General features: G+C 36.8%; 1 protein-coding gene across 3 annotated transcripts in view; it reads right to left on the minus strand.

The window, feature by feature from the left end:
• WDHD1 (WD repeat and HMG-box DNA binding protein 1) overlaps positions 1-15,215 on the minus strand; it is a 62,308-nt gene that overhangs the window by 18,972 nt on the left and 28,121 nt on the right. For all 3 annotated transcript variants that reach the window (XM_077909361.1, XM_077909360.1, XM_077909362.1), the window contains 5 exons: positions 11,597-11,784; positions 9,257-9,441; positions 5,581-5,822; positions 2,170-2,307; positions 368-524 (listed from right to left, as the gene is read on the minus strand). In XM_077909361.1, coding sequence (XP_077765487.1) covers positions 368-524; positions 2,170-2,307; positions 5,581-5,822; positions 9,257-9,441; positions 11,597-11,784 — 910 coding nt within the window. The remainder of the gene's footprint in view (positions 1-367; positions 525-2,169; positions 2,308-5,580; positions 5,823-9,256; positions 9,442-11,596; positions 11,785-15,215) is intronic.

A 15,215-nucleotide genomic window follows, 5' to 3' on the forward strand; every position in this document is an offset into this window, starting at 1 on the left:
TCTAAAAATCTCAAAAAGCCACTAAATTATTCCATTCTAAATCATAGCTTAAAATAAAAGGCTATAATAAAAGATGAAATGCCATACTTAACCAGAAATCCCTTCCCTGTCTGGCTGAAACAATACTACAATCACACTAATAAACTTAATTTCTATTTTGTTAAGTAAGTTAGTTCTAAGTCAAACAATCAGTTGAAAACTTCCAAATGAATATAAACAAATTTCTAAGTTATTGAATATGGAAGGCAAATAAATGAATGAAGATGAAGGACAAAAAGAAATTTTTTTAAATACCTTTAGAGTACAAAATGAGAAATTTCAAAGTGCTTTTTAGAAAGAATCAACTAAGCACTTTCTAATAGCCCACCTCAGTTGCTGGGGATTTTCATGGATACCAACCACCCAGTAGTGATCAGATTTTCCTTTGCAGTGTTCTCTTGTGTTACATACAGGAGTCCATGTATTACCAAGCCCTCTGTTAAGCATTCGAACAATGCCTTCTGAATCCACATAAAAGGGGGTACCTACACACCAATTGAAAAAGAAATCACTTGGAGAAAAGCTACATATTTGTGAAATAAATCCTATTTCAAAAATATATATCAATGGTTCAACTGTCAATTCAAAAGCAAAAAGGTGAATAATTCAAGATTATTTCCCACAAAATTTCATTAACCACAGAGTAAGATCTAACTGAATAAAAGAAAAAAAAATTTGCATGTGATATGACCAAAATTTACCCAAGAGAAAAGCTGATACTTTCAGTGAGAACTATGCCACCTGCTGGAATACAGCAGTATTTTTAAAAGCCAATTTCAGTAAAAAAGTTAAACCTGAACCTGAAGTTTCACTAGTTAAAAAAGACTTGGAAAAATGGCCAGAACCAGATGCATAGTGATGATCTAGAGAAATCTGTCTTTACTATTCTTCTTCCTTTGCCTTCTTGGCCTTGTCCCTTGTGTTCCCCAACTCTGAGGTAAGCAACTCTTAACTAGAAAACAAGCCTCCCTGTTTCCTACTTATTCTGTTCTCATCTCAGGAAGTACATAGCATATTCCCTAACTGCCCCTTTATCTGTGACTTTACACACCTCTCACACTGTATTTTCCTCAAGTCTAGATCTGAGTGGTAACTGGGGATAAAATCAAGCTATTTGAATGGAAGTTATTGATGGTCACATTATTAGAACATAAATGGCAGGATGCCTGGGTGGCTTGGTGGTTGAGTGTTCTGCCTTTTGCTCAGGTTGTGATTCCAGGGTCCTGGGATCAAGTCCTGCATTGGGCTCCCTGTGGAGATACTACTTCTCTCTTTGCCTGTGTCTATGCCTCTCTCTCTGTCTCTCATGAATAAATAAATAAAAATCTTTAAAAAAAAAAAAAAAGAACATAAATGGCCAATAATACCCAACTAGAAAACACATCTAGAAATGGCTGACTTTTTAAAAGACAATCTGGAGTTTCCAATAAGATACCTGAAGGGCATGAATCTCCAATGGAAACATCTGAATTAGGAAATAGGGCCAACAGGTACCTTAAAATGAAGTACTTCAAATCATCATTAGTCATAAGCCACTATTAAATGAGCCCATAAATGTAATTTTTCTTAATGCCATATGAGGAAAGGGGGGGGAAAGTGAAGTTAATTTTAACAATAGATTTTATTAAATCCAATATATCTAAAATATTATCATTTTAACATGTAATCAACATAAAAGAATTATTGAGATTATTTTTTTTATTAAGCCTTCAAAATTCAGAGTATTTTTACTTATAGTACATCTCAATTCAGATTAGCCACATTTCAAGTGCTCAATAGCCACATGTGACGACTAGTGGTGACTGTAGTAGACAGTGCAGCTATTGAGATTTCCTATTTTTTGTACAGAATCTGCTGGAAAAGCCACAACTTCACCACTGATTTGTATCTCCTTGGTATCTATAACAAACTTTCAGAGAAATGTATTTTTCTAACCAGAATTCACATGAACAACAGATCTCATACATGAAACAATGGCTACCTTGCCTAACAATTCCAGTTTTCACTGCCAATATAGTAATTTAAGCATAAATATAGACAACTTATCTTATAAAATTAATTAGGAATAAAACAATGGAATAATTTCTACTTGAAAAATGTCTTTAATATAAACAAATGAGTTTATCTTGCCTTCAGCTGAAAATCCAACCCACACTAGGTAGGATTTCCTTGTAAGAGGAAGAGGATCACCATGTAAAATTTGTTTTTTCTTTTTCCCCAACTCTAGCAGTTGAACTCCAAGGCACTGATCACCATCAAATCCTGTACCTAGTAAGAAAATAGAAATAGAAATCAGGTATCAAAGGCTATTTAGCTATAATGCAGTCTAGAGTACTTTCTGTGAATTGATTTTGTGACAAATTCTTATATAAAGTAGCAGTACTTTTTATGGATAAACCACCTGATTGAGGTACCAGCCAGGTATTAGAAGCAGAATACTCTGTTACAGGGACTATTTATATGAAGTGATATTAAGTGGTAATTCATTCACTCAAGAAATATTTACAAAGAGATTAATATGTGCCAGGTAACAGGGCTATAACGGTAAAGAAGAAAAAGTCACTGTTCTCAAGACATTTATATTCAATTAGGAAAAGACTAATTTTTAAAAAGAAAAAATGCAAAATGTTATCTAGAGTTAAAATAATAACATGATAGTGTCAGACTATATGGTCACCTCAGATTGGACAGTCAGAGGTGGCCTCTTTGAGAAAGTGAAATTTAGCTGAGATACAAACTGCAAGTTCGGAGAAAGAGGTATAATATAGTAAACAAAAGGAACAGCTAATGAAAAGGTCCTAAGATGGGAACAAGCTTGGTAAATTTGAAGAACACAAAAAAGCTAGTAAGGCTAGAATGAGTAACAAGCAAAAATGGCAAGAGATGAGGCTGAAGAGGCAGGCAAAGGTCAGATCATGTAGGACCTTGATAGCTGTGATAAAAAGTTTGATTTTTATTCTAAAGCAATGGGAAGTCATTAGAGGAATTTGAGCAGAAGATGGACATGTTCTGATTTGTTTTTAAAAGATCACTCAGGCTGCTATGTGGAGAATGGACTGTGGAAGGCAAGGACTGAAGCTGACAAGCCAGTTACAGGGCTACTAGTAGTCTAAGAAAAGACATCTAGGTTGGACTGGGGTTTTAGTGGAGGAGATGAAAAGAGATGGTTTGGAATATGTTATTCAAAAGAATTGATATGATGATACAACTTCACTGATAGGGTTGATGGGGGAGGGAGGGAGGGAGGGAGGGAAAGCGAATTCATAATAATTCTTACATTTCTGGTCCTGAGTGGCTGGGTTAATAGTATGCCATTTACTCAGATGGGGAAAACTAAGTAAAAGGCAAGGGACACCTGAATGGCTCAGTGGTTGAACTCCTGCCTTCGGCTCAGGGTGTGATCCCAGGGCCCTGGGATAGAGTCCTGCATGGGGCTCTCCACAGGGAACCTGCTTCTCCCTCTGTCTATGTCTCTGCCTTTCTGTGTCTCTCATGAATAAATAAAATCTTAAAAAAAAAGGCAAGGTGGAAGGTAAAATAAAAGGTTTTATTTATTATGACCTACTTAAGTTTGAAATGAGTATCAAAACTATAGAAAGATTTCAAGTAACCACTGGATATATAAATCTGTAGATACAAAGAGAGGGACTGGTGATACTAATTTATAAGTCATGGACACACAAATGTATTTAAAGCCATAGGCCTTGAGGAGATATCCCAGGAAGTTTCTCAAACTGCATTTTTGAACTATGAGTCATGAAACCAATTTAAAGTTGTAAACAGCAAGGGATCCCTGGGTGGCTCAGCGGTTTAGCGCCTGCCTTTGGCCCAGGGCGTGATCCTGGAGTCCCCGGATTGAGTCCCACATCAGGCTCCCTGCATGGAGCCTGCATCTCCCTCTGCCTGTGTCTCTGCCTCTCTCTCCGTGTCTCTCATGAATAAATAAATAAAATCTTTTAAAAAAAAGTTGTAAACAGCATTTAAAGAAAACTGAAATAAAAGAGTAAATATTGTCCATGAGACTTTTCAGTTCCATTACAGATAGACATAGAATAGCAATATAGAATGTACTTCTTCTAGGGCTAAGCAGTCAAAAGACTGAAAGTTCGTCAACTAGAGAGGCTAATAGAGTAAAGGGGCTGTGACAGAGTCCTGGAGCAATCCAGCTAAGAGGCTGGTATAAGAAGAGCAGCCAGCAGAAGAGCTGAAGGAGGTTATCAGTAAGAAAAACATTGGAGAGATGCCACAGAATCCAAGAAAAGTGCTGGGTGGGGGATGGGTAAAATATGTGATGGGGATTAAGGATTAAGAAGTGTACTGGTGATGAACACTGGGTGATATATGGAACTGCTGAATCACTAACTATATTGTATACCTGAAACTAATATAACTATGCTGGAATTAAAATTTAAGAAAAGAGAAAGACGGAACTAGAGTGTATTATGCTAAGTGAAATAAATCAATCAGAGAAAGACAAATACCATATAGTTTCACCCCTACATGGAATTTAAGAAACAGATGAACATAGGAGGAGGGAAGGAAAAATAAAGTAAGATTAAAACAGAGAGGGAGGCAAACCTTAAGAAACTCTATAGTTAAAAGAACAAAATGAGGGTTGATGGGAGGGAGGTAGGAAGGGATGGGTTAAGTGAGTGATGGGTATTAAAGAGGGCACTTATTGGGATGAGCACTGGGTGTTATATGTAAGTGATGAATCAGTATATTCTACTCCGGAAACCAATACTATACTCTATATTAACTAACTTGAATTTTAAATAAAATTTTTTAAAAAACAGAGTTTTAAATGGAATTACCGAAAAAATAAAGATAAAAAGATTATGAGTAATTTTTTTTTTTTTTTAAGTAAGCTCTAGCCCCAACATGGGGCTTGAATTCATAGCCCTAAGATGAAGGTTGCCTGCCCCATATCAAAAATCTTGATAAAATCAGTCTTTTTTTTTTTTTTTCAAGATTTTATTTATGTATTAATGAGAGACACAGAGAGAGAGAGAGGCAGAGACACAGGCAGAGGTAGAAGCAGGCACCATGCAGGGAGCCTGATGCAGGACTCAATCCTGGGACCTCAGGATCATGCCCTGGGCCAAAGGCAGGTGTTAAACTGCTGAGCCACCCAGGGATCCCGATAAAATCAGTCTTGATACAATGACATGAAAAGGAAGCAGCAACTTTTTAAGTCATATTCAAACTGTCTTGGTCCTGCACACTAGAAGTTAGTTTATTTTTTGAGGCAATTAAACTCTGAAAATTTTATAAGATATAGACATAGAAGTAACTAACCTTGGAATTCTTTCTAGAATACAACTTTCCTACAAATAAAATATTTTCATTTTCATTGCTATTAGTGAATACAACAAAATTCTGTACAAAGATTACACTGATTCAAATACTAAAAGGAATGTAAAAGGAGGTATACAACCCAAAACTAAATAAGAGAAAGAGAAAAAAAAAAAAAAAACCTCAAGTAATTTTCATTTTACTTCAGATCATGGTAAAATTATAAAAGACTAGGAAAAAATCTACCTCTATGATAAATAATGAAAAGCTGTTCTCCATGTCCTGCCATTGATACTATAGGCCCAGGAAGACAGAAGACCTCTTTCTGAACACCTCCAATAGTGAACAATCGAAGGAGCATTGCACTGGTGGCAGCAGCTGCCCACCCCAGACCAAGACATACGGCTTCAATATCTTCATTCTGAGGCATGTCTACTATCCACTCTTTGCTTGAATCCCAAGAACTAAAATGCAGGCAGTGAAGCTTGCTAAAAATTAAAACAAGACAGAAACAATAAAACGTTCATATTTGATATCTTATATATATAAAACTAATCATGATACCCAGTGACAAAACCAAAGTTAATTTTTCCATTAAACATAAATAGTACAAAAATAGCTTTAAGAAAGTAATTATGAAACATCCTTTAAATGGACTATATTAAAACCATTAATAGTCATGTTACTGAAGAATATTCAACAATACAGGAAAATGCTCCTAATTTAATGTTAAACGAAAACAGACAGACTTGGGATGCCTGGGTGGCTCAGTAGTTGAATGGCTGCCTTCGGCTCAGGGTGTGATCCGGGAATTCTGGGATTGAGTTCCACATCAGGCTCCTTGTGTGGAGTCGGAGTCTGCTTCTCCCTCTGCCTATGTCTGCCTCTCTCTTCCTGTGTCTCTCATGAATAAATAAATAAAATCTTTAAAAAAAAAAAAAAAGAAACAGGCAGACTAAAATCTGCAGCATACAATCCTAGGTTGCACATATACAGAATAATCACAACTAAATTTTTAAAAAGGGAAGAAGCATCAAAATGTTAAACGAGGGATCCCTGGGTGGCGCAGCGGTTTGGCACCTGCCTTTGGCCCAGGGCGCAATCCTGGAGACCCGGGATCGAATCCCACGTCGGGCTCCCGGTGCATGGAGCCTGCTTCTCCCTCTGCCTATGTCTCTGCCTCTCTCTCTCTCTCTCTGGGACTATCATAAATAAAAAATTTTTTTAAAAAAGTTAAACGAGTTCTTTCACTACCAAAAAAATATAATACAGGAAAACAAAAGAAAAAAGGAAAAACAATCACACATAATCCCACCAGTGAGATCACCAATTTGGTATGTTTCCAGTCTTATTTGCATCTATACATACATGTAAGTTATTAAAGATCAACTTGGGAATGCAGATACTATAGAATTTGGAACCAGAGGTAGTTCTGATTTTCTGAAGAGTAATTTTATTTTATTTTTTAACATTTTATTTATTTATTTGAGAGAGAGAGAGAGAGAGTGAGCAAGCGCGCACAAGCAGGAGGAGTGGCAGGTAGAGGGAGCACAATTCCGGCTGAGCAGGGAGCCCGATGCGGGACTGTATCTCAGGACCTTAGGATCCTGACCTGAGCGAAAGGCAACTGAGCCCCCCAGGAACCCCTGAAGAGTAACTTTAAATTCAATTTTATTTTATGTTTTAAGAAGATTTATTTATTTGTGTGTGAGAGAGAGAGAAAGAGAAAGCATGAATGCGTGGCAGTGAAGGGCAGAGAGGGAGACGGAGAAACAGACTGCCCTGCTGAGAAGGGAACCTGACTCCAGGCTCCATCCCAGGGTCCTGAGATCACAACCGGAGCCGAAGGAGACGCTTAACCAATTGAGCCACCCAGGCCCTCCTAAATTCAATTTTAAAATAAAAAGTAACATTGTATATAGCTGTGAAATAACATATCCAGGAAAACAAAGAGAAAGATATCTGAAATCAAAATTGCGTAAGGAAACAAATGTTCTAATTTGAACATTTAAGATTCTCAGTTGGAGACACTGAGGCAACAATGGTTTATTTTAGTGAACTAATTTAATTCAATAATGAAGTATTAAGTGGATTTTACAATGTGTAAGTTAGAAAACCAATTAAAATGTTAAAATGTGTTTCTCAGACTCTAATGCATACTCAATCACTTGCAGATCTCATTAAAATGCAGATTGCAGATTTTGATTTAGTTCTGTAGTGGGGTCTGAGATTCTGTTTTCAAAAAGCTTCCAGGACCAAAAAAAAAAAAAAAAAGCTTCCAGGTGACTGACCCATGCCCCTAGTTTGTGGACTATACTTTAAGAAGCCAATGTATCTAAACCGAAGGATTTTAATTTCAAATTACCTCAGAGTTGGTAAAATCCATGATCAAGTGTATAAGTAGTAAAATCAGCTGAAGAATAGAGATCAAGAGAAGGCAATCTGGTGGAACTAACAAAAAGTTGAATAAAAACATTTTTTCTTCTTTAAAAAAATATGGATTCAGCATTACACTGCTTTTCCATCATAATTTTTTGGTCTATCTATCTACATACCAAATATTGTTCTCCCCCCGCCTTTTTTAAAAGACTTCATCCATTCATCCATGAGAGACAGAGAGAGAGGCAGAGACCTAGGCAGAGGGAGAAGCAGGCTCCCCGCAGGGACCCCAATGCGGGACTTGATCCCAGGACCCTGGAATCACGACCTGAGCTGAAGGCAGATGCTCAACCACTGAGCCACCCAGGCAACCCCTTCCCCCTCCCTTTTTTAAAAGAAGTTTCAATTCTAATCTAAAGAAAAAAAAAAAAAAACACCCAAAACAAAAAACAAAACAACGAAAAAACCCAACAAAAACAAAAATACAAAAAAACCCAGCCTAGGTCAGTAGTTGTCCAAGGCTGATATTAACTGCAAAGGGATGCAAGGGAACATTTTTATTTTATTTTTTTTTTAAGATTTTATTTATTTACTCATGAGAGAGAGAGAGACAGAGAGAAAGAGAGAGAGAGAGAGAGAGGCAGAGAGACACAGGCAGAGGGAGAAGCAGGCTCCATGCAGGGAGCCCGACATGGGACTCGATCCCGGGTCTCCAGGATGAGGTCCTGGGCTGAAGGCGGCACTAAACCGCTGAGCCACCCGGGCTGCCGCAAGGGAGTATTTTTAAATGATAAAAAATATTTTGAGGGGCGCCTCATTGGCTCAGTCAGTAGAGTGTGTGACTCTTGGTCTCAAGGTCGTGGGTTCAAGCTCTACTTTGGGTGTAGGGATTACTTAAATTTTTTTATTGTGACCGTGGTTACCTGAATATACACACATTTGTTAAACTCACCAAACTGTAAAACCAAGGTACATTTTAGTGTACATGAATTACACTAATAAACTTAAAAAGGGTCAGAGGCTTATACAAAAAGAAATCTAGAAGGATACATACCAAATTGTTAACAGTGGTTATATCTAAGAGTAGAATTCTGGAGGAGAATTCTTATTTCCTAAAAATTCTGTACCGCTTGTGTTAGTTTACAATTTATATATATCTGCATCTATATATACATTTCTTACAAAACTAATGAAACAGAGTAAAAAGGTAAAAAATAGCCTTTCTCTGGCATTTACAATCGTGAACTATGTCATGTCATCTTTTTTTTTTTTTTTTTTAATGCAGGGCTTGAACTCACAACCCTGAGATTAAGACCTGAGCTGAAAAAAAAAAAAAAAAAAGACCTGAGCTGAGATCAAGAGTCAGATGCCTAAATGACTGAGTCACCCAAATGCCCCAGGTCACCCAAATTTGTACTTAGAGAATGTAAAGGAGAGGACAATTAGGCAAAAACAGACATGTTCTGAGATATTATGTATGAGACTCGGACCGTATCTAAACAACTCAGCAGTGACAAATTCTTCCTAACAATCTTGAATTTACCTTGCTAGTTCATCAGTGCTTTCACATGCCAACAAAACAGCTTCATGAGAAAGATCTGCTATTGTGTAATTCAAAGTGTTTGATAAGTGTGTTGCATGGTGTATGGAGGTATCATGGAACTCCACATCTATGGCATTGTCTTGTTCATCATTATAGCAGCGAATAATTCCAATAGAGTTCCACACCTATAAACATTAAAGTACAAGTCTGAGAAAAATTAAAGGTCCTAGAATCAGTAGACTAAAGTAGTACAAACTAATAAATATTATAATTCAGTCTGTATCAAAATTGAAGTTATGGGAGCAACCATAGCTCATCTACCTTTAAATAGTTTCAAGTATGAGTAGTGACATCAGAACTATAATTACTATCTACTCTTCATGAAAAGGCACATAAATATTTATTAGCAAATGGAATATTTCATTTAATATTTAATAATTACATTACTACCATTAAAAATCATCATTTTGAACAACCAAGCCATTATATTCCCCAAAAGAAATATATCAAAAATTTGTTTACTTAATATAAGTGACAACATATTTCCTGTTTCAACTAACTGGTTCATATTGTAGGAATAAATACATACATTTTAAAGAAACATAAATCAATACCATTTAGAAAAACTTACCTTACCCCCATGTATACTACAGGCTCACACTAGGCCCTACTGTTTCCTTTCCTCAACCACAATAACTATAAATAAATAGCTGACAATAAAAACTTAAGACCTATTACTTGATGATTATGAACAGCAATAAAAAGTTTTATTAAAATAAAACATCACTTTTAATATTTACATACAAATTTATGCAGGTCTATGCCTTTCAAAAAGGACAAGAAGGGGATCCCTGGGTGGCTCAGCGGTTTAGCGCCTGCCTTTGGCCTGGGCGTGATCCTGGAGTCCCGGGATCGAGTCCCATATCAGGCTCCTGGCATGGAGCCTGCTTCTCCCTCCTCCTGTGTCTCTGCCTCTCTCTCTCTCTCTGTCTATCATAAATAAATAAATAAATCTTTAAAAAAAAAAAAAGGACAAGAAGCGGACAGCCCAGGTGGCTCAGCGGTTTAGCACCACCGCCTTCAGCCCAGGGTGTGATCCTAGACACCCGGATCAAGTCCCACGTTGGGCTCCCTGCATGAAGCCTACTTCTCCCTCTGCCTGTGTCTGTGCCTCTCTCTCTCTCTCTGTGTCTCATGAATAAATAAATAAAATCTTTAAAAAAAAAAAAAAAAGGACAAGAAGCAAAGTCCTCAATGGAAAATCTCAACCAACAAATAAAAATATTAAACTTTTTAGTTATCAAACCAAAAAAGCTAATATATTCATTCACTCATTCAGGAAATGTATATATATATTTTTAAAGATTTTAATTATTTACTTGAGAGAGACAGAGAGCATGAGCAGAGAGGAGGGGCAAAGGGAGAAGGAGAAGCAGACTCCCCGCTGAGCAGGGAACCCGATGTGGAACTCAAACCCAGGACCTGGGATCATAACCTGAGCTGAAGGCATATGCTTAAATGACTGAGCTACCCAGGCACCCCAGGATATATATTCTTAATGCCTACTGTACCATACCTTGTTCTGAGTGCTATCAGTAAACAAAACAGAAACATCTCTTATCCTTCTGAAGTTTATAGTCTAGTGGGGTGAGGTAGAAAGAGAGGCAGATAGTTTGTTGTTTTGTTTTTTTTTTTTTTAAAGATTTTATTTATTTATTCCTGAGAGACACAGAGAGAGAGAGAGAGAGAGAGAGAGAGAGGCAGAGACACAGGCAGAGGAAGAAGCAGGCTCCGTGCAGGGAGCCCGACATGGGACTCGATCCCAGGTCTCCAGGATCAGGCCCTGGGCTGACAGCGGCGCTAAACCGCCGAGCTACCCAGGCTGCCCAGATAGTTTGTTTCCCATAATACTTACCACCTTCTACTAAATTATACTAGGAGCTGCCTTCTAAAAAATATTTTCTAACAGAATAGTGTTTTGGAATCAGTATAAACCTCTATATAAAAATATGAGAAATAAAGTTTGGAAGTACAGTCAAGAGATATTGCAAGCTATACAGTCACATTAACTTACTATGTTCATTATATGTCCCTTTGCAAAGCAGAATCTTATTTAAGATGATTTTCAATAATAAGGTTGAAAATAAGATTAAAACTGTGAGTTAACCATAAAATAAATCAACCATAAAATCATAATGAACCAAAGTGCTACAGGACAGTTAATCAAGGCTTTCAAAAATACTTTTTACCAAACAAAATTAACTATAGTGAGATACAATACTTACAAGTTAAAAAATTAGATAAAACTATTTTAAAGTTAAGTGTAGATCCAAGGCTTACCATGAATCTATGAGTGAGATGCATGGGTGTAGAACCTGACTGGAATGGCTTTTGCCGAGGAGTTGGCATTGGCCCATCATAAGATGGCCTTTGGGATGTTACCAGTGGTAGATTATGAATGCTGTCTGTCTGCTCATCTTCCTCCTCCTCTCTGAGAAGACTAGAACCAGTTTTTAACATTGTAACATCTAGAAAACAAAGAAGTATAATTAGAGAATCATAAATACCAATGACCTAGAAAAAGGAAAGCATTAGGAAATCTAAATAACCTTTTCCATTCATACTTAATAGTACTACTATGCTATTGGCCTCTTCTACTATATCAACATTTACCGTGATGGTGTGAAAACAATGGAGGGTAAAAAAAAAACTGTTGGTGTTGTGATATGAATCAAGGCAGTGACACCAAATCTGTATTTGTAGTCAACGCATTGTCAACCACCACTCAATTGCAATAAAATATTAATTCTGTTAAATCTTGATCTTGGCATAGATTTCTCAAAAAATGTTCTCTGTGCTAAAATGGAATTGTGGGGGATCCCTGGGTGGCGCAGCGGTTTGGCGCCTGCCTTTGGCCCAGGGCGCGATCCTGGAGACCCGGGATCGAATCCCACATCGGGCTCCCGGTGCATGGAGCCTGCTTCTCCCTCTGCCTGTGTCTCTCTCTCTGTGACTGTCATAAATAAATAAAAAAAAAAAAATTAAAAAAAAATAAATAAATAAAATGGAATTGTGGGCAGCCTGGGTGGCTCAGCGGTTTAGTGCCACCTTCAGTCCAGGTCGTGATCCTGGAGACCTAGGATTGAGTCCCATGTCGGGCTTCCTGCATGGAGTCTGTATCTCCCTCTGCCTGTGTCTCTGCCTCTCTCTCTCTGCCTCTCATAAATAAATAAATAAAATCTTTTAAAAAATAAATAAATAAAAAATAAAATGGGAATTGTGCATAAAGTTTGATGCCTGTCTCAAAAAAAAAAAGGCATTTGTGCAACTGAGTTATAAACTCAACTAGCTGATTTTTTCAGAGAACATCATTTTTACTTGAAAGAATGCCAGATAAACTATGGCTATACAGGGGCACCTGGGTGGCTCTGTGGTTGAGCGTCTGCCTTCGGCTCAGGTCATGATCCTGGGGTCCTGGAATGGAGTCCCACATCAGGCTCCTCGCAGGGAGCTTCTCCCTCGGCTTGTGTCTCTCATGAATAAATAAATAAAATCTTAAAAAAAAAAAAAAAAAACTGGCTATGCAGACTTTGGTATTTGGTAAACTTTTTTTAGCTAAATGAAGTAAGCTGATCATTTAAGAAAAATAACTGACAGAATCTGTTGTCAATGATAAAATTAGAGTTTTCAAGCAAAAAGCAGAATATTAGAAAGCTTGTATCTGCCACCACGAGCTTTACTACTTCCCAATATTTAAAAACTTCTGCTGAGATTAGCGATAATACTAACAAATATAATCCTGGATAATGTGTCAATGTTAAAAGACCTGTGGACCTGTAGTGAAGCAGTATTTTCCAAGTTACCAATGTATATATTTCAAAATCAAACATGGTAAATTAAAAGATCCATTCAAGTCAGACCAATAGATTTTAATATAACACAGCTGGAATGTTCACTGGAGTTTCTGGATTCTACACTGCAAATAAGTTGAGTTTTTGTTACAGTAGCAAAGAATATCCACAATATCCTGCCTTTTCAAACTACATGTTTGTGTGAGCCTGAATATTCTACACATACATGGTAAAAACAACATATGGTAGTAGACTGAATTCTGAGGTATGAGAGAATCCAAGTTATTTTCTATGCCAGACATTAAAGAAATTTTCAAAGGGTGAAATACTGTCACATTTCTTACAAAATTTTTCATTTGAAATGTTATGTTTACACAAATGAGTTTATTAATGTTATTTTAAAGTAATTATTTTTAAAATTTCTCAGTTTTTAATTTCTTACATTTTAAATAACAGAAGATATAACTCCATAATTTCCTTTGGGGTCCTCAAAAGTTTTTTTTTTTTTTTTTTTTTAAGATTTTATTTATTTATTCATGAAAGACACACAGAGACACAGGCAGAGGGAGAAGCAGGCTCCACGCAGGGAGCCCGATGTGAGACTCAAACCTGTGTCTCCAGGATCATGCCCTGGGCCAAAGGCAGGCGCCAAACCATGAAGCCACCCAGGGATCCCCTCCTCAAAGGTTTTTTTTTTTTTTTTTTTTAATTTTTTTTTTAATTTATTTATGATAGTCACAGAGAGAGAGAGAGAGAGAGAGAGAGAGAGAGGCAGAGACATAGGCAGAGGGAGAAGCAGGCTCCATGCACCGGGAGCCCGATGTGGGATTCGATCCCAGGTCTCCAGGATCGCGCCCTGGGCCAAAGGCAGGCACCAAACCGCTGCGCCACCCAGGGATCCCCCCCTCCTCAAAAGTTTTTTAAGAATATAATGAGCTCCTGAGATAAAACATTTGAGGACTTCTGTCCTATAAAACATGTATATGGTTTAAATACACCACAATTTAACCACCATAAAATGGTATTTGGCATTTTACTTGATAATGTTCAAATGTGCTATTTTAACATACAACTTGTTACAAATAGACACTTTATTTAAAGGGTTTTTTTTATTGTAATCTTTTTTTTTAAGATTCTTTATTTATTTATTCATGAAAGAGGCAGAGACACAGGCAGAGGGAGAAGCAGGCTCCTCGAGGAGAGCCCAATGTGGGACTCGAACTGGGAACTTTGGGACCACGCCCTGAGCCGAAGGCAGCTGCTCAACCATTGAGCCCACCTAGGTGTCTGGTAATCTCTATTTCTTTAACAGATACTATACTATTCAGGTTACTTACTTCTTCTTGAGTTAGCTTGGTAGCTTGTATCTTTCAAAGAATTTATCAGTTTTATCGAAGTTGTTATATTTATGGGCACAAATCTATTCCTAACATTCTTTTATTCTTTTGTTATTTTTTTTATTTTTTTATTCTTTTGTTATTAATAGCAATTCTATCTTACAGAACTATGAGTTGCATATAGAATTTTAAATTTTCTAGTAGCATATTTTGAATAGTAAAAAAAAAAACCATAAAATCCCACACCTAATTATTTTCAATATTATTCTATATTAAAATAGTGTAATTTCAACATGTATTCAAGGTAAAAAAAAGGACTAAAATATTTTACATTCTTTTCATACTGCCTTTAAAATCTGGTTGCATTTTACACTTACACCACATCTCATTTTGAACTAGCCACATTTCAGGAGCTTACTAGCAATAGGTGGTTAGTGGCTAACATATTGGATAGTATAGGCCTATAGGATCCATCGTGATGACACCACTTTCATTACTTATACTGGTCATTCATGCCTTCTCTTTCTTTCTGATAATTCAGGATAGAGATTTAACAATTTTACTGATCTTTTCAAAGAACTAGCTTTTGGTTTTATTGACTTTCTTTACAGTATTTTGGTTGTCAATATCATTGAATTCTGTTATTTCCTTCCTTCTGCTAGTTTGAAGTTTAATTTCCTCTTTTTGTAATTTGCTATAGCAGAAGCTTAGATCATGGATTCAAAACCTTTTTTAATAACTTAAGTATTTAATACTATACATTTCCCTCTA

Source organism: Canis aureus, chromosome 9 (assembly GCF_053574225.1).
Source record: "Canis aureus isolate CA01 chromosome 9, VMU_Caureus_v.1.0, whole genome shotgun sequence".
Lineage (NCBI taxonomy): Eukaryota > Metazoa > Chordata > Mammalia > Carnivora > Canidae > Canis > Canis aureus.